Source organism: Haliotis asinina, chromosome 10 (assembly GCF_037392515.1).
Source record: "Haliotis asinina isolate JCU_RB_2024 chromosome 10, JCU_Hal_asi_v2, whole genome shotgun sequence".
Taxonomy (NCBI): Eukaryota; Metazoa; Mollusca; class Gastropoda; order Lepetellida; family Haliotidae; genus Haliotis; species Haliotis asinina.
The window spans coordinates 189,908-211,974 of NC_090289.1; the positions used below are offsets into that span (position 1 = coordinate 189,908).

The following is a 22,067-nucleotide window of genomic DNA, read 5'->3' on the forward strand; positions in this document are numbered from 1 at the left end:
TTTCTATTACCGTGAGTACCGTAAGCCTGTTCAATCATATCAGTTGGTCCTAAACAACAAGTCTAGTCAGTGAATTCAGCCATAGGGGCATAGTGGCATAGGGGAGACAACTCTCCACTTTCACACAGGACACATAGGATACGAAACCTAAAGTATACCTACCTTACAATTTTTATTAGTCACTGTCATATTGTAACCATATATTTAACATATCTTACATTTGACTATACTGTTGTTGGTTACTGAGGAACAAAGTGAAATATCAGCAACATTGGGGAAGCAGGGGAAGCAAAATCATTCACTAGAACTAACCACATATCCACATTCTCACAGGGGAAGCAATATCATTCACTAGAACTAACCATGTACCTACAATCTCAAAGGGGTAGCAATATCATTCACTAGAACTAACCACATATCTACATTCTCACAGGGGAAGCAACATCATTCACTAGAACTAACCATGTACCTACAATCTCAAAGGGGTAGCAATATCATTCACTAGAACTAATCTATACCTACATTCTCACAGGGGAAGCAATATTATTCACTAGAACTAACAACATACCTACATTCTCACAGAGGAAGCAATATCATTCACTAGAACTAACCATGTACCTACATTCTCACAGGGTTGGCAATATTATTCCTAGAACTAACAACGTACCTACATTCTCTGAGGGGAAGCAATATCATTCACTAGAACTAACCATGTACCTACATTCTCACAGGGTTGGCAATATTATTCATAGAACTAACAACGTACCTACATTCTCTGAGGGGAAGCAATATCATTCACTAGAACTAATCTATACCTACATTCTCACAGGGGTAGCAATATCATTCACTAGAACTAATCTATACCTACATTCTCACTGGGAAAGCAATATCATTCACTAAAACTAACCACACACATATCTACATTCTCACAGGGGTAGCAATATCATTCACTAGAACTAACCACGTACCTACATTCTCACAGGGGAAGCAATATTATTCACTAGAACTAACAACATACCTACATTCTCACAGAGGAAGCAATATCATTCACTAGAACTAACCATGTACCTACATTCTCACAGGGGAAGCAATATTATTCCTAGAACTAACAACATACCTACATTCTCACAGAGGAAGCAATATCATTCACTAGAACTAACCATGTACCTACATTCTCACAGGGTTGGCAATATTATTCCTAGAACTAACAACGTACCTACGTTCTCTGAGGGGAAGCAATATCATTCACTAGAACAAACCACGTACCTACATTCTCACAGGGGTAGCAATATCATTCACTAGAACTAACCACGTACCTACATTCTCACAGGGGAAGCAATATCATTCACTAGAACTAACCACGTACCTACATTCTCACTGGGGAAGCAATATTATTCACTAGAACTAATCTATACCTACATTCTCACAGGGGTAGCAATATCATTCACTAGAACTAACCACACACATATCTACATTCTCACAGGGGTAGCAATATCATTCACTAGAACTAACCACGTACCTACATTCTCACAGGGGAAGCAATATCATTCACTAGAACCAATCTATACCTACATTCTCACTGGGGAAGCAATATCATTCACTAGAACTAATCTATACCTACATTCTCACAGGGGTAGCAATATCATTCACTAGAACTAACCACGTACCTACATTCTCACAGGGGAAGCAATATCATTCACTAGAACTAACCACGTACCTACATTCTCTCAGGGGAAGCAATATCATTCACTAGAACTAACCACGTACCTACATTCCCACAGGGGAAGCAATATCATTCACTAGAACAAACCACGTACCTACATTCTCACAGGGGTAGCAATATTATTCACTAGAACTAATCTATACCTACATTCCCACAGGGGTAACAATATCATTCACTAGAACTAACCACGTACCTACATTCTCACAGGGGAAGCAATATTGTTCACTAGAACTAATCTATACCTACATTCTCACAGGGGTAGCAATATCATTCACTAGAACTAACCACGTACCTCCATTCTCACAGGGGAAGCAATATCATTCACTAGAACTAATCTATACCTACATTCTCACTGGGGAAGCAATATCATTCACTAGAACCAATCTATACCTACATTCTCACAGGGGAAGCAATATCATTCACTAGAACTAACCACTTACCTACACTCTCACAGGGGAAGCAATATCATTCACTAGAACTAATCTATACCTACATTCTCACAGGGGTAGCAATATCATTCACTAGAACTAACCACGTACTTACATTCTCACAGGGGTAGCAATATCATTCACTAAAACTAACCTATACCTACATTCTCACAGGGGTAACAATATCATTCACTAGAACTAACCACGTACCTACATTCTCACAGGGGAAGCAATATTATTCACTAGAACTAATCTATACCTACATTCTCACAGGGGTAGCAATATCATTCACTAGAACTAACCACGTACCTACATTCCCACAGGGGAAGCAATATTATTCACTAGAACTAACCACGTACCTACATTCTCACAGGGGAAGCAATATTGTTCACTAGAACTAATCTATACCTACATTCTCAAAGGGGTAGCAATATCATTCACTAAAACTAATCTATACCTACATTCTCACAGGGGAAGCAATATCATTCACTAGAACTAACCATTTACCTACACTCTCACAGGGGAAGCAATATCATTCACTAGAACTAATCTATACCTACATTCTCACAGGGGTAGCAATATCATTCACTAGAACCAACCACGTACCTACATTCTCACAGGGGAAGCAATATCATTCACTAGAACTAACCACGTACCTACATTCTCTGAGGGGAAGCAATATCATTCACTAGAACTAACCACGTACCTACATTCCCACAGGGGTAGCAATATCATTCACTAGAACTAACCACGTACCTACATTCTCACAGGGTTAGCAATATTATTCACTAGAACTAATCTATACCTACATTCCCACAGGGGTAGCAATATCATTCACTAGAACTAACCACGTACCTACATTCTCACAGGGGAAGCAATATTGTTCACTAGAACTAATATATACCTACATTCTTACAGGGGTAGCAATATCATTCACTAGAACTAACCACGTACCTACATTCTCACAGGGGAAGCAATATCATTCACTAGAACTAATGTATACCTACATTCTCACTGGGGAAGCAATATCATTCACTAAAACTAACCACACACATATCTACATTCTCACAGGGGTAGCAATATCATTCACTAAAACTAACCACACACATATCTACATTCCCACAGGGGTAGCAATATCATTCACTAGAACTAACCACGTACCTACATTCTCACAGGGGAAGCAATATTGTTCACTAGAACTAATATATACCTACATTCTCACAGGGGTAGCAATATCATTCACTAGAACTAACCACGTACCTACATTCTCACAGGGGAAGCAATATCATTCACTAGAACTAATGTATACCTACATTCTCACTGGGGAAGCAATATCATTCACTAAAACTAACCACACACATATCTACATTCTCACAGGGGTAGCAATATCATTCACTAAAACTAACCACACACATATCTACATTCTCACAGGGGAAGCAATATCATTCACTAGAACTAATCTATACCTACATTCTCACAGGGGAAGCAATATCATTCACTAAAACTAACAACGTACCTACATTCTCACAGGGGAAGCAATATTGTTCACTAGAACTAATCTATACCTACATTCTCACAGGGGAAGCAATATTATTCACTAGAACTAACAACGTAGCTACATTCTCACAAGGTAAGCAATTCTAGAACTAATCTATACCTACATTCTCACAAGGTATACAATATCATTCACTAGAACTAACCACTTACCTACATTCTCACAGGGGAAGCAATATCATTCACTAGAACTAACCATGTACCTACATTCTCACAGGGGTAGCAATATCATTCATTAGAACTAACCATGTACCTACATTCTCACAGGATGAGCAAAATATCATTCACCAGATCTAAACTTGTACCTACATTTCCACAAGTTAGGCAAGATCGTTCATTAGAACTAACCCTGTTCCTACATTTTCACTGAGTAAGCAATACCATTTTCTGGGACTAACCCAGTATCTACATTCTCAACTCCTGAGCAATGTCATTCTCGAGACCTAGCCCTATACTTACATCTGTCACAGGTTGAGCAATCTCGTTCATTAGAATTAACCTTATATCTACATTCTAAACTGTTTAGCAACATCAATCAATGGAACAAGCTGTATCGATACTGCAAAGAGTTGCTGTCACTTACCATCAAGGTCAAGGCTGTTTCGTGAACCTGGAGCCCTCAAAATGGCAATTGGTTTAAGAGCTGACATTGGCACTAATCCTTGAATTGTCTCCCCTGACTCGTTTGGCACGGTTCGGACTAGACACCAGTCCGAATGGCCTGGTGCAGCATCAATGACCTCCACACTCTGACCTTTGGTCAGTGTAACCTCATTGCTTGTAGATGCTGAGAAATCTTCTATCACTACAGTTACATCACTGGCACCCTGAAAAACAAAATGAAAAATGTCACAGAAATGAACGCACCTATACACACTACACTTGTCACACAGGAAGCTTTGGGAGTACACTGTATCAGATATGTCACAGATTCACAGTACCTGACAGTACACACAATGATTTCATGGATACAAACATCAAACGGAAACTAGATTGTATGACATCAATGAACAAGACATTAGCTTCCTCTCTACAAGACCTTTTGGCTAAGTCAAACTACTTAAGTCTTCCTGAAGGTCAGGATACCACAAAATAAGTTTCTCAACATGTAACATCCAGCTGACACTTTCACCCATTCAACACCATATGCTGAAAAATCGGCCAAGACGTCCCCAGTCCCCAGGCCAATTATGGAGTAGTTGTATCAAAATGATCTATAATTTTAATAACTTAACTAAAATATGATCCATATATCAAATGTATCCCTCTGCATAATGCCTGTCAACACTTATTACATTTTAAATGGCCACATATTACCAACAGGATTAGAATTATAAACTATTTTTCACAATGTTAGGGATAAAAACTATTCTCACACACATTCTTCATCAACGGGTCCACATGAGAATGCTCAGTGAGCAAATTAACAATGTTAAGAGGATATAAATAAACAAATCAAATAAACTGAAGAATAAACTCAACAACAGTGCTCATAAAAGTTGTCAAACAAACACCGTAACCTACTATTTCCATTTTTATTGCACGATCGTGTGATATATTCAAGTGACATTTTGGCTTCTGTCGCTTCGAACTTCGCACTCAGACACGATGTCTAATGCTAAAATACATGCAGAAAACTCTCTTGGGTCATAACCTAGCATAATACGTCCTGTAAGTTCCATGATATACATATAGGTGGTGATTTATGTGTAACACATCCAGAATATCAGGATTTTACCCAAATCTTATGTCTCAATCTACAGGTTTTCGTTCAAGAACCGTATCCATTGCTGTTATCTGATTGGCTGACTAGGTCACAAGTGTGATTTTGACCGATCACGATCCTTAGTGCAGACTGACTCAAAGGAGAGTCATCAGAAGATGACATATCCCGCAACCCCCACATATTTGAAAGGACAAACCATCTGTGGAAATCATGAAAATATAAATGCCATACATCTGTAAACAGCAAAAGGCACTACTTCAAGATTTGTCTCATATATCTGCCAAGATCTGCCAAGCCCATTCAATCATTTTCAGATGAAGTCCTAATTGTCTCCATGGAAACAGTGAAAAATAAAAATGCCAAAACTTTGTAAGTAGTGAATGGCACCACTTTCTGGTCTGCCTCAAATATCTGCCATGTTCTGCTGAAAGATATTAAATTAAATATAAGTTTTTGAGTTGTGCTCCTGAAATGAAGCCCATACCTCCATTTTGAGACTAAGTCCAAAACATTTCTATCGAAACGGAGAAAATGACAAATCACAAAAACCTGTAAATACCAAAAGACACCACGTTCTGGTCTCACACATATATCTACCAAGTTTTGCTGACAGATATTTGGAATTTTTTGAGTTGTGCTCCAGAAACAAAGCACACCTCTCACTTTTGAGACAAAGTCCCAAACATTTCCATGGAAATTGAGAACAAAGAATTCAGAAAAAGCTGTAAATAGCACCGCTGTAGGCATCACTCTAGGTTTTGACTGGTACGTCAACCAAATTTTGCAGAAAAATACTGTAGACAGTTTTTAAGTTCTGCTCCGGAAACAAAGCCCATCCCTCCATTGTGAAACTAAGTCAAAAACATTTCCAAGGGAACCGAGAAAATAATAAATAAAAAAACCTGTAAATAGCAAAAGGCACCACGTTGGGGTCTGCCACACATATCTACCAAGTTTTCCATGGAAACCGAGAAAATGATAAATCACAAAAACCTGTAAATAGCAAAAGGTACCACTCTAAGTTCTGACTGATATATCTACCAAGTTTTGCACAAATATTGAATGGTTTTTGAGGTCAGCACCAGAAACAAATCCCACCCCACCATTAGACTAAGACCAAAACGTTTCATGGAAAAACAAAAACAAAAATACATAAATGAAAATGCCAAAAATCTGTAAATGGAAAAAGGCACAACCATAGGTTCAGATTATCATGTCTATCAACTTTGGTCTAAAAATATTGAACAGTTTTTGTGAGTTATGCTCCGGAAACAAAATGATTATGGATGGATGGACGCACAGACTGTATCCTCCTGCATTACATGCTGGGGGCATAAAAAGTGTCATTAGAAAGCAATCTTTATCCAATAAAATCACTTCTTGCAACTGTGCAAATACTCTTGGCAAGGGTATAGTGATATTGTTGATGTTGAGAGCTTTCAAATGATACCCGTCATCAAATTAATCTTCTCACACATTAGTCATACGAAGCTTTGAAATCGGAGGTATTTCACGCTGTTGTATCATCCAAGCGGAATGCCACTGATATCGGAAATACACAACCATACATTATTTCGGAAATCCTTTTATGATAATTTTCTGATTGTGTAAAAATGAAAATGCGAAAGAAAAAGGAAAGGGAATATCATGACATGTTACAAATGCAAAAAAAATCGCCTCAGTTTTTGCTTCCTTTGCGGTTTATCTGTGCAAATAAATGTTTAAACGTGCATTTTCATTAAAATTAACATATTTAAGTTGCAGTTATGTGAATAATATGATGAAAAATAACTTGCATATTTATAAACAATAGGATTAGACCTTTCAAACGGTGTATGATATGTAGTAGTAATGATGATTTATGAGCTGAAATTTGCCTTGATAAACACTGGCATCATCTGTGAACTCAGAGTCCCTAGGAACACATATCATGGCAGTATATGCCTCTGCTTGACTGGTGTTGAAAGAGTTAATCTGAAGCAGCTGACCACATATCAACAGTGCTGAACCATTTCTGCAGTGATAGTTCTAGCATCAGTGCTGAACCGGTTCAACTGTGATGAAATGGGCAACTGTGCTGAACCGGTTCAGCTGTGATGAATTGGGCAACTGTGCTTAACCTTTTCAGCTGTGATTGTTTGGGCAAGTGGGAACCTTCCTGAACTCTTCCGACAGTGATAGATAAAGTAACTGTTAACATTTGTTTGAAACTGCTGAAAAAAGTTTCCTTCTTACAGCCACAGTATTTTCTTCTACATGCTGAGTCCTGCTTGCAGGTTCAACAGCCGTCCCTATTCCGTCTCTGTTCTGCAGAGATCTGTGATTGGTGGTACCAGGGGCATCTGTCTAGTTATTACCCCCTCTTCTACATCCCATCAGTGGGGCTGATGTCTATCTCTATAACATCAGATTCTCTGCTTTCACATTACATTGGCGTCTGCCAAAGCAATTACAGTCAAATAAATAGCCTCATGCTTTTTCTTCTTATCAGATGATCATAGCCAGGTTTCTCACTAAATCTTTGCGTATTTGTGCTGGCACAAACCACAACATTATTTTCTTAATTAAAACTCCTATTTCAAACTGATATCTCAATCCATTGAGAAAAAAAATAGCTGATGTTCACATGTAATGAAAAAAGAACAAAACAGACAGAAAGATCAATGAAATGGTGTCATATACATCCTTGCCGAAACCTTAAGGCTTGATGCAGCAAAAGCCTAACTACTCACAGCTTGTGTCCTGCAAGAAGCCTTGTACACACTGATTATGTCACAAACGTCTTGAACACACAGCTTGTGTCCTGCAAGAAGCCTTGTACACACTAATTATGTCACAAACGTCTTGAACACACGGCTTGTGTCATGCAAGAAGCCTTGTATACACTGCTTGTGTCACACAGGTGTTGTACACACTGACTGTGTCACACACATCCTGGACACACTGTGTCACACAGGAAGTCTTAGAGACACTGTGTCACACAGGATGTTTTGGACACATTGCTTCTGTCACACTTGATACTTTAGATACAGTGCTTGTGTTACACAGGACATCTTGTACACACAACTTGTGTCACAAAGGGCAACCTGCACACACTGCTTGTGTTACACAGGACGTCTTGTACACACTACTTGTGTCACACACGATGCTTTGGATACACTGCTCATGTTCCACCATACATGACACTTTGGATACAGTCCTCATGACACACATGACGGCTTGCACACATTACCTCTGTCACACAGGAAGCCATGGACACACAGTGTGTTAGGTGGTTCTAATTAATGTTCAGCAGTTACTGAGTAAAACCACAGTAAACACAGACATTTGTTGGGTTATCTCCCAAACAGCTGTCAGGCTGCACTAGACACTGACATGCATATTGTAGGAATAGGTACTGAAAGGTTCAAAGTGTATCCTACTATAATTTGATACACATGACTGAATTGTGATATACTGTCAATGCCAAATGTTTATTTCAGACACTATCTGAAATCAGTGCTCAGATTGAAGTTCATAACTGAAAAAAAACATGAGGGTGACAATGATTACTTCACCTTCATTCAAGGAATACTGACAAGAAACCAAGCTTAATTTTGCCATCTGTTTGTTTACATAAATACATGGCACATTATCTATCTGTCTATCTATCTATCTATCTATCTATCTATCTATCTATCTATCTATCTATCTGCTGTAAATCATGAAATTAATGTGAGCATTTTCTTAATGCGAAAAATGCGCCTGTCCTCTTATCACATTATTATGAGGAAGCATTTCAGTATGACCATGTCTACTATTGAGATATCCATTCAACTTATTCATCGGCAAATTATGTACTAATAGCCGAAGTGTTGACACTTCATATTACACCAATACAGGTCACTTCCTCATTACAGATATCTGAAGTTACATGTAATTATCACCAGTGACAATTACTGGTCATTGTTTAGAGTCACTCATGCACATCAGACTGGAAATTCTTCAACCATGCAAGATCATTTCAGGATCTTTGCTCACCTATGAAATCAGATTACGTATATAAATATTGTCATAAGACACATAGTAGCAAACAATCATGTGATCAAAGATAGCAGCGTAATCAAAACATGGTTAGCTCATTAGCTCTAGCCTTACATGCTTACATTCAGCTTATTTGGTAAAATAACAAGCGTGAAAAGAAAATTCCTGAGATTGCATTAATTTTGAGATGCATTTTAGACTAGACCCTCGCATTAAATTTGTGATGATTTAATTTCATCATTTACAGTACCTATGTCAAGGAAGGAACAAACTGATGATAAAGCACATCCACAGTTGATTTTGTTTGGCCTACACTTAAAACATGGCTGCAGTCTTAGTAAACTTTGTCTCAGTATTATTCATTCACTTCCCTACTGAGTCTAACAAACCCTGGTAGGAGGTCGCATAAGGTAACCTTTGAGATTAACCAATCAGAACACAGCTTACTAAATCACGAAACTAGACATTTGAACATACCTTTGTAACTTTTACCTCGAAAAGGTTTGTACACAAACAATTCTGAATGCTATTTTCTATATGATCACTTTGTAGGGGCACTGATCTATGTTGTTTTGTACTTTGATATTTCATCATGCCATGTAATACCTTTAATATTAAAAACACACATCAACTATATCAACCCCATTCTAAACTGCTATTATTGAAAAATACACTCAGGGAATATGATTATGCAATCATTACCTTATAATTAATAGCACAAAGTGTTTACATGGTACTGATGCAACAATGAAGTTCCGCTCATGTTTCCAACTAAGCAACAACACAATAACTCCTCCCTTGTTGTCATCCATGTTTGGTGGTACAAACTTACGCCTGTGTATCTGTCATCAAACACTTGATGCAGAGTTAATGAACTTAAAGCAGGTTGTAGATGGAAAAATCACTGTTATCTTGCACAGGGGATATGTATGTATCTTTACCTACACAGACTAATACAGCCATATCCTGTCATAAATTGCCTGTGTAAAAACAACATCCTCAGTTTAAAGGATTAACCAATATATATGTTGTATCATTCACTCGCTGTTGACTGAGCTTTTCCAAAGAAATGTGCACATCACGAGAATAGTGACTCTACGCCAGTGTGTAAAACTGGAAATAAAGTCGTGTGACCAGTGAATAAACTACCATCAGTTATAATGTGGTCACATGTTTTTTCTTTATGTGGATATTGATGGATACATTCTTGAACAAAATAACTGACTGATATATGTCATGTAACTTTATTGATTAAAAATTTGATATTTGCATTTTGTTTTCATTCATTTGTTGTAGCATTCAATCAGACCACTTGACTTCCTTTACATTATTGCTTGGAATTGTTTTGAAGGAAGGAAGACATGTACTTGGGAAGATCTTGCGAGCCTCCATGTTGTTGGCATGTATCAGTAATATATGATGCAATCAAGCAACAGACCTATCCAGTCTGTCAATCAAAACTACCCCATGTGCTCGAAGGTGAGAATTTGCACGAATTTCCAAAATATGTACATGTGCAAAATCGTTACCAATCAGATGACAACAAAGAGCAGTTTAAGACTTCGCAAATATTATAAACATGGACAATTCTTGTATAAACAAAATTTATTTTGCTCAACATTTTTAGTCAATACTAGTCATTGTTTTGAGACGGTCAAGAAGCCGTGACACAATGTAAACAAATCTAACAGCAATCTGATTTTGATTTTCAAACATTTGTTGCACTGAAGAACAATGTGGTGGATATTGCTGCCTTCGCTCTTAGATATTCTAACTTTGTCACACATCTTAGGATGTTTTCAAGTTTCAAAAACACAATCTGTAAGCCTACCATGCAGTTCAGTATCTGCAATAGTGCAAAATTTATGAAGAGTAACACTTTTTTTTATTCAACAATGTCAGCAAATGCCTATCACACAATATCTAAAACATCAAAAATATATCAAACCTGTATCTATATAATGATGACCTACATATCTGGGAGTTCATGTGTGGAGATAGGACCTTGAACTGAATTACCATGCTCTTGATAGGTCCTGAATAAAACATGCGAGAAGAATAGTGACTTTCTGGAATATTGGACTGAATGAAATAAAATTGTATTTCTTCACAAAGAGAAGATTACTTGTTTTGAATTATTTTTATAACACAATTATTTTTACATGTATGGGAGGTAGATTGCTGTATTTTAGGAGTAATACAGTAATTAAGACAGTCATTTATATATTTCCTAATAAGATTATTCAGTAAGTGATCATTAGTAACATCACAACTCATAAAAAAGTTATTTCAATATCCAGAGTATTTGAAAAAATAAATGGTACATTTTGGTCACACCCTGGTCATGCATTATTCAGTCTTGGAACAGAATAAATTACAAAATTTTGGTTGACTATTCATGTGACTGGACTGAATATTGAAACATATACTGTAAATCATGAACTAATGCGTCAGGAATTTAATGTGAATGCGAAGGCCTTGTCTAAAATGCCTCATGAAATTAATGAGAGCTCAAGAAGTTGTGTTGATCAGAAACTGCCACACCCCAATTCTTTGATGTTCATTTTCTTTTCATTTCTTTTTAGCAGATACTAGTGACCTGGGCCCACTTGCACATAACAATCTTAGACCTACAATTATTGTAAGTCCTTAAGACTGTGATCTTAGGCTTCGGCTACAATCACCATCCACTTGCACTAAACGATTGTAGGCTAAGATCATTGTAAGTTACAATCAAAACTTACAACTGGTCCGAACCAATTGTAAGAAGCTAAGATCATAGTAGTCAGTAGCAAATTGGCATTCAAGTTGGTGTCAGTTTCACGCAAATAATTAGCTTTGAAGACTGCTTTTACATTATAAAACTGTATGATTCGCCTCGACACTTCAACAACACGGAGAATGCAACATGAATTTTACGTCAGAAATATCGTTATTTGCAGTTGTGAACAAAATCATTATCAAGTCGATATCATAAAGTACAATACTCACCCTGATTCAGTGTTGGAGAAAGTATTAACACTATACCTTTGTGATACTCAAGGAAAGGATAGTAACAAAAGGTGTCTGCATGCAATTAGCTGTGGCCATGACCTTTTCAATAACCCAAGGACAGCCAATCTTTGTTTTAACGAAATGATGGGAGTGGTTTCCTTTTGCATATCATGCCATTGCCGTAAAATCTGCCATGCCCAAATACAATGCATGTTCTGTTGTGACAGCGCAGACCTCCACATATTTCTTTTTTGTCAATGGTTTTGTCTTAGTTTATCATTGAAATAATCTACAGTTGGATAACATACAAAATTATGTTTTTTTCTAATTCTAAAATCTAAAATTGAATCTGATGAGAGACAAGAGTTTTAAATAAGAGCATTTTAAATATAATACAAGTATTCTTCAAACAGGAAAACACCCTTGCTGAGGTATGTGAAATCTACGTAAAAAGATTTTTTAACAAAAAGAAAAATAATTATCAACAAAACAGCGTAATTAACATACAGTGGATGAGCATTTAACAACACATACAACACACATGAAGTAATAACGTTTTCATATTTTTCTGTCATGCATTTTCCACAACATTCCCACAGTCATGTCACACTTTTATATCTTTACAAATCTAATGCTTGTGGGATGTATTTGGGATTTTACATCAAATAACACCGACCTGATGCCAAACTATGTTATAACTGACAGCCATTTGCAAATCATGGTACATTTAGGTGTTATATCATAAGGAAATTTTATTTATATGTTATCTTTTAATTTCATGATTATTAGGTCAATAACTCAAGACCCAAATATGTTAATGTATTTGTTTGTAATTAAATATTTTCATAAAACATGCTATTTCTGTGGTTGCAGTATCATTTTTAGTTCATAAATCATTTCCTTCAAAGATTTGTGGCTTGGGGTTTTTTTTAGGGGGAGGAGGGAGGGGGATTGTTATGTTTTCATGAAAAATCTGCAAGGTGCGATTGAGGAAGGAATGTTGTGTGCTGTAACCAGTTCCATATAACACGTCACAATTTAATTCTGGACTCACAAAAGTCCAGAAACTCTCAGCACTGTGGCCACTCTCTCACAAGGGATTTGGCAAAATTAAACATGCAGCTGTTATGTATATGTGCTAAGGATGAAAAAATGAAAAAAAAAACCAACATTTTTTCGAAAACTCAAAATTTAAACTCGCTCGCCCATGGGCATGCCCATGGGCGAGAGTGTTTAATTTCATCCAGAATAAATGTTTTGGAGGTTGTAAATGAATGAAAAACTGTTAATAAGTATCATGACACAAATTTCAGCGTGTTGTGACATGACTCTGCTAATTGACAGCGATTATAAAAAATCTCGCCCATGGGTGAAAAACATATTGGCCCATGGACGAGAATAATCACTTTCATTGAAAATACATGTTTTTTCCATGATTTGCAGTTTTCAAATAAATGAATGTGTATTTATAGTGTCGTGACACGAAATTAAGCTTATTTTTACTTATCTTATCTTGCCCATGGGTGAAAAACATTTGGCCCATGGGTGAGAATATTTCCTTTTACTCAAAATACATCTTTTTCCATGTTTTGGAGGTTATGAATGGATGAAAGTATGTTCATAAGTATCATGACACAAATTTCAACTCATTTTGACTTAGTGCCATTAATTTAGATCGATTTAACAAAATCTCACCCATGGGTGAAAAACATTTTGGCCCACTTTAGTAAGGTGTTAGACATTAGTTTAGGGGAAAGTGACGTTCATGTTATGAAGAAAGCATACATTGTTGCAAAGAGTAATGTTAAGCTGATGAAGACATCACCAAACTTGACCATAAGTCATGTGTAGCATTTACTCTTTCATTCATTCATATATGTACTTCTTTCTTTTATTTCTTTCTCATTCATTTACATATGCACTTCTGTCTTTTATTATTTCTTTCATTCATTCACATATACTTCTTGCTCTTCATTCATTCATTCGTTCATTCATTCATTCATTCATTCATTGTAAGATTTCGACTGATACAGTAAACTGGCTGAAGTACTGTTAAAAGCAGCCGAAGTTGCGATGGAAACGAACCAGGTCACTGTGTGCACTGGAGCATGATGAGGCGCATACTAATTAGTACAAATGGTAAAGAAAACAAGTGAGTGACCTATTCCTGTTGTAGATTATTTCTGGTCTGACAAATAGGAAAATACCCCATAAAACCTCGGACGAAGAAAAGCCAGGACGGGCAAACGGGAATTACTGAAAATGGAGACCACACTATTAAAACGAAACATGCTAAACTGGGTAGGTACACTTAAAACTCCTAGGTAGGTACATTTGGCGAACATCAGTGGGATTGACAAGACATATTTGAATACAGTTTAAAGATCTCACAACACTGTTTATTGATGTGTCCCAGCATAGTCACTGGAGTTCGGTCACTCTAGATTAGGGCTTTTACAAATAACTTCAACTTCATAGATATAGCTTGAATTTTGTTATATTTATAGAATACCTAAATTCAAAAGAATCTCAAGGCTTAGTATTCTAAGTGTACTGTATATGTTGCTGGAAGTAAAGCTCTGTGTTCGGGACCCGTGAAGATCTGGAGTAGAAGAGGGCCTCAGCAACCCATGCTTGCCATAAAAGGCGACTATGCTTGTCGTAAGAGGCGACTAACGGGATCGGGTGGTCAGGTTCGCTGACTTGGTTGACACATGTCATCAGTTCCCAATTGTGCAGGTCGATGCTCATGCTGTTGATTATTGGATTGTCTGGTCCAAACTCGATTATCTACAAACCGCCGCCATATTACTGGGATATTACTGAGTGCGACATAAAACTAAACTCACGAAATTAAACTGAATTGTCATTAGAATTTCATCTATTATTAAACCATATGTTTGCAAAATAAAGAAAACAAGCAAACGAAAATATTTTCGTCCATGAGCGAGATTAGTCGAATTAAGACCAGAATGATTTTTTTTGTCATGATACTTATAAACACATTTTCATTCATAAATTTACAACCTCCAAGACAATAAAAAAAAACCTATGAAAATTTAAGTGGAAGTCCAGATTCTTGTACTTGTTACAAATTAGCGGAATTAAGTCAAAATGCCATGATACTTATAAATATATCCTCATTCATTTACAACCTCCAAAACACAGGAAAAGATGTATTTTGAGTAAAAGTAATTATTCTGGCATATTTTTTAAAAATCACCCTGAATTCGCAAAATTAAGTCAAAATCAGTTGAATTTTGTGTCAAGATACTCATAATGGCACTTTCATTCATTTACATCCTCCAAAACATTAGAAAAGATGTATTTGGAGTGGAAAGGAAATATTTGAAAACTGCAAAGCATGGGAAAAAACATGTATTTTCAATGAAAGTAATTATTCTCGTCCATGGGCCAATATGTTTTTCACTCATGGGCGAGATTTTTTAAAATCGCTGTCAGTTTGCAGAGTCATGTCACAACAAGCTGAAATTTGTGTCATGATACTTATTAACACTTTTTCAATCATTTACTACCTCCAAAACATTTATTCTGGACGAAATTAAACACTCTCGCCCATGGGCGAGCGAGTTTAAATTTTGAGTTTTCGAAAATAAATTTTTTCATTTTTTCATCCTTAGCACATATACATAACAGCTGCATGTTTAATTTTGCCAAATCCCTTGTGAGAGAGTGGCCACAGTGCTGAGAGTTTCTGGACTTTTGCGAGTCCAGAATTAAATTGTGACGTGTTATATTTTATTTGTGCTGCATGCTATGCGCACTTGAAGACAACTGCAGACAGGAGTCGAGTTTAAGAAATTTCTACCACCAACATTGAAGAGTTCAATCTTATTTAAGATTGCGATCTTAAATCTATGCTGTGTTAAGATCATCTTTGTGCAAGTGTGCAACAGTGGCCCATGGGCGAGCGAGTTTAAATTTTGAGTTTTCGAAAATAAATTTTTGCATTTTTTCATCCTTAGCACATATACATAACAGCTGCATGTTTAATTTTGCCAAATCCCTTGTGAGAGAGTGGCCACAGTGCTGAGTTTCTGGACTTTTGCGAGTCCAGAATTAAATTGTGACGTGTTATATTTTATTTGGGCTGCATGCTATGCGCACTTGAAGACAACTGCAGACAGGAGTCGAGTTTAAGAAATTTCTACCACCAACATTGAAGAATTCAATCTTATTTAAGATTGCGATCTTAAATCTATGCTGTGTTAAGATCATCTTTGTGCAAGTGGATTAGGGCAATTGTATGGTGATTATAATTTTAAGTTGATTGTAGGAGTCTAAGACTGATTGTAACTAAGATTGCTCTGTGCAAGCGGGCCCTGAATTGAGCTTGTTAAGCAATGAATGGAATGGAGATGACGATGTTTTTATTACAATGCCATGTCTGATCACGTGATTGCTTGCTACTACTTGTCTTATGACAACAATTATAAATGTAATCTGACCTGAAAGATTTCTGTTCGAAGGATTTGCTCAAATTAAATTGAGGTGACACACATTAACATATAAACAAAGAGGAAAAGAACCAACAACCACTATTCACCAGAGACAAGAGCCAAGATTGCAAAGCATGCAGTAGATGATAGCAACACACGTGCGGCGAAGCACTTTAGTAAGGTGTTAGACATTAGTTTAGGGGAAAGTGATGTTCATGTTATGAAGAAAGCATACATTGTTTCAAAGAGTAATGTTAAGCTGATGAAGACATCACCAAACTTGACCATAAGTCATGTGGCCATCCATTACTGCTAGGGGGAGGTTGCTTGAAGAAAACGGAGGTCCCATAAGCTAGACAGATTGTGGATGGATTCATTCCTAAATCTCTTACAAGTCGGTGAAAAGGAAGGCCAACAAAGTGTCTTAAAATTCGACAGATTCCAAAAAGGACACATATGTGGATTTACGCATAAGTGTTATGAAGCCTCTACATGCCAAGTGGATGGAGGCTGCGATTTCAAAGGTGAGCAAAGATTGCGAAACGATCCTGCGTGGTTAGAGAATGTCCGCTCTGGCTTATGAGCTTCAATGACAATGGCCAGTGATTGTAATCAGTGATAATTGACTTGAGATACCTGTAATGAGGAACTGACCCGTATTGCCTGGTGTAGTGTGTAGTGTCAACATTTCTGCTTAGTGACAAAATTTACGAATGAATAATTTCAATGGGTATTAAGTAGTGTCAATGAAATGAGTGCTCGATTGTCAATTAATGTTACGTGAGATGTCTTAATTGTCATTTTATTCTGTATTAGCTTACCTGAGGGCATTAAAGACAAGAAGAGATTTCTGTTTTCTGACGAGTATTAAGTTCTCAAAAGTACACTTGGTCAGACTGAAATGCATCATTTTAATAATGCGACAAGTGTACAGACGCATTTTTTGCATTAATATAAATGCTCACATTAATTTCATGATTTACAGTATTTAACCCAGATTTGAAGTAATACTTCTTAGAAATCATCGGCTTTTGAGGTGGTGACCACTGTTTGAAGGCTTAGGCAAAATAGTATTTATCAAAACTTTAATGTATTTTTCACGACATTAGTAAGTACTCAGAAAATGAAATAGATCAAAATTAGTGTTATGTCTACCAGGGATAACAGAATTATCCAGAATTACCACTAAGAAGCAATGATGTTCATATGCACTTTTATTGACAAAATGCTTTGAACTTAAGATATATTCTTGGTAGTATTGTGGAAGTGTGTAAAAATGGATTCCACATCAATGTACACATAGAAAAATAAATTGGACAGAATGATTAAACAAACTGACTTCCATCTACTTAGTCACTGTGTCATTTTAGGACGATGTACATATTTTGAGGGAAATGAGGGAAATTGAGAATTGCTGCAGATTAGGTGCTGAATATTTGCTTCTGGGTATGTCAAGATACATCCATGGAAATATACTATACAAGCCCAATCATCTTATCCACAACCCCAAATAAGATCAAATATATTATGCTGCATTGAGTTGTTTACACTATATCCAGACAAATAAAGTGCACCATGTATTAGACGGGAAATATCTTTTCTGCTTTGTTTGTTAAAAAGTAGAAACCCATGTTTTCACATTACTGATTTAACTAAATTCGAACATCCTATAAAGAAAGAAAAGTGCCACGTGTAGCGTTGAGTATTTATAGATACCAAAACCATCTTCAACTTAGGCACGTGGTTGTGATGATGTGTTTTTTTGTAAAATTACGATGGGAATTTTAAATGAAAAAAAAACAAACAAGATAATTCAGTTACCCTTCCCCTGCTAGTATCTTAGAGGGACATGACTTGTCAGTTAGATTATTTCCCTTCAAGAGAAAATACACTTCCCTGACTCTCATGCAGCAGCTGGCTGAGATGATTTTTCCTCGGGCATGTAACTCAATTTCACTCGCCATCTGTCAACTAAGATATTTTAAAAATAAAATATGTAGGACTTTGTTCATATTATTCACAAATGACACATACCGAAGTACCACAAGCAGAATTCATCAACAACTTTCTCCACAATGAACGTTTCACCTGCGGTCATGCCATAATGATGTCAGTGATTGTCCCCCCTAACCTCAAAAACGAAAAACGAAGTGGGCATGGCTTATGGAGGGACTGGACGTGTCTACTTATTAATGACTTGTAATTAGAGTCATTTTACAAAGTCACTGCAAAACAGAATGACTAAATATATTCTAAAGCGCATAAAAACATAACGATAGATTAATTATGCTTGTACTAAGTAAATAATATAAAAGATGTACTTCGACTTCCACCTTCATTTAATCTTAACATGTGCAGTCACTGAGAAATGAGACTTCAAACTGTATTTAATTGCTGTCATAAGAAAATGACGGTCATGATTGTCAGCCAGTTTGTGAAGTACATGAAATACTTAGGGGTCACAAACATGAGTAAACGTGATAGATGATCCAATCAATTCCAAGAGGAAATGATGCTTCATCATTGTTCATAATTGTGAGGATTTGCCAATATACAATAAATGCACCTACACAGGGCACAGCAGAGGTTATGAATCAGTCAAAAATTCTAGGATATCCTTAGTTTACCCACAGCTAAACACTATAACAAAAGTGACAGCCAGTTCTGGGCGGAATTGCTCTAGCTAAAATGTTGAATTAGGAAGCACTAAATACCAGCAGATTTTCCAGACATATTCCAGTACGCATACATTCATATATTTGGAGGTAACTACTGACACATGCAGTACCATTTTTAACCTATTCTGGATACACGCTTAATATAAACTGAATCATATCACTAGTAATATATGGTGGTGTACCAAGTCCTCCCCAATTTCGTGTGTGAGACTCATATAGGAATCTACGGGTGTTGGTATCTGGGTGTCATACAGGAATCTACAGGTGTTGGTATGTGGGTGTCATACAGGAATCTATGGGTGTTGGTATCTGGGTGTCATACAGGAATCTACAGGTGTTGGTATCTGGGTGTATCCACCAGACCAAATGAAGACAGGCTTGGGCATAGATCTGCATCTCTGGTGGTGATAACCTTGCTACTTCAAGTTCTGTTAGCCCCTCTACAGGTTACCAAAATATTGTTGAGCCTCTGAGTTGGGGTGGTGGTGGGGGGTGGGGGGTGGGGGGTGGTGTAGAGATAGGAAAAGAGGAAAAGGAGAAGTAGTGATGCCATGGTGCTGCCATTCCCGCATGGAAGATGTTAATTACAGCCAGGTATACTCTGACCTTGTATGAACTCACACCCACGCATTACACCAATCAACAAAATTACAGAGGAGAAAATCAGTTTCCACAGCAGCAAGGAACAAATCATCCACAAGAATGTGTCTATCACAGGCTGTCACACAAATTATGTAGTTTGTATTACACTAGGCATAAACTAGTTGCAACTGGATGTCTGCCAGTTTGTGGAGTGAGTGAGTCAGAGATGCAGACCCTCAGAACACTGGGTGCAGCAACAGAGGCCAGCAGATGTCACTGGGAGAGCCAATTTGTACCAATTTCAGTCATAACAGACTGTCAGTTTCATCTTGGAAGAAAGCCTGAAGTGATGCAGGTCTTAGAAAATCTTTATTATGTGAAACCCATTAGCAGAGATAAGGTGCTGACAAACCTAGATTTATAATCAAGGATTAAACTGGGGAGGACAACTGTACAGAACCTCAAGCAAATACATCCAAGAAAATCTACACAAGTCTAGAAAATGTGGCAAGTCTAGATTTCCACAGCTGAGAAAGAAGACAATATTAAAGCTCCTTTTCCTTATGTTTTATTTCTTTACTATTAGCTTTTTTCTGTAAAATATGTTCATTTCAGAGACTAGTTGTTAGTCCAGACATCCCTTCAACATTAACTCCTAGCACACAGGAGACCGGCTCTTTCCTGGGCCATGAAGATTTTTGGCACTCATGGCAGGACTGGGACTAAGGGCAGTAATAACTAGCACTATACCTGCATGAACAGCTGGACCTAAAACAAGAATTACTGACACTAGATGCTTCATATCCATCAATTCTCACATTACCATCTTGGTATTGATGTGGCATTTCTGGAGTTTGCAGCATACACAATATGCAAGTACCTTTAATAACCCTTGTTATCCAAAAGATCAATGTATTGATCTAATTTGAACATAACCATGCATAGACATCATCAGACAATAGCTGGGTGTGATCCCTTTCTTCCCCAGTTCCTGTCTCACTAAAGGTAAACTGCACTGGGGTATTCTCATCAAGTCTTCCACAGATTAATTGGATCTGATCTGCAACCATCGAAAGTGTAAGGATGCTGTCATTTGGAGCAATGATTAGCGTGTGCAATTACAATGTAGAATTGTGTATTGAACACCAATAGTTATACTAGCTTCATATCATTCAGGCACAATAAATGCTGGCTCCATCTTCGTGAAGATATTTTTCATATGAGATAAAACTTGAGTGGAATGGGTCTGTAAAACCCCAGAAACCTGATGATGCAGTTCCTCACATCTCATTCATTTAATGCAAAAAGAATGTCAACACAAAATTCAGATATACCTGGCAGCAAGATGTTCATTTTCTCTCTTTGGTGTAACATTAGATCAGTCAAAGCAAAGATAGTGAGATGATGAAGTGTTTTAATGTCAAACCCTTTCATGAACTATGAACAGAGACTTCAAATGTTCTTTCTGACATGAACATGTAAACTCTAGATTAAGCATTTTGCACACTTATAAAAGGAATATTTCATGTACCCCAAACTTGATTGAACTGCAACAGTTGCACATAAACTGTCTTGACAACCACTCGTTAGTCACTGTGATATATCATCATGGCTGACAGGTTCAAGTACAGATACAAGAACCAACACTGGTACAAAGGCATGTACAAACATAGGTACACAGATGGTAACGAGGCCAGGTACAATCATAGGATAAGAAATGGTAATGAGGCCAGGTACAAACATAGGTTCAAAGATGGGAAAAAGCATAGGTACAAACATGGGAACAAAGACTGGAACAAGGGTTGGTACAAACATGGGCACAAAGATGGGAACAGGACAGGTACAAACACTGGTAGAAAGACCTGAATGAGGCCAGGTACAGACATAGGTACAATGATG

General features: G+C 37.1%; 1 protein-coding gene across 3 annotated transcripts in view; it reads right to left on the minus strand.

The window, feature by feature from the left end:
- The window catches only part of LOC137298545 (kalirin-like), a 282,884-nt gene that overhangs the window by 114,205 nt on the left and 146,612 nt on the right, over nucleotides 1-22,067 (minus strand). For all 3 annotated transcript variants that reach the window (XM_067830847.1, XM_067830846.1, XM_067830845.1), the window contains exon 38: nucleotides 4,289-4,532. In XM_067830847.1, the coding sequence (XP_067686948.1) occupies nucleotides 4,289-4,532 (244 nt within the window). The remainder of the gene's footprint in view (nucleotides 1-4,288; nucleotides 4,533-22,067) is intronic.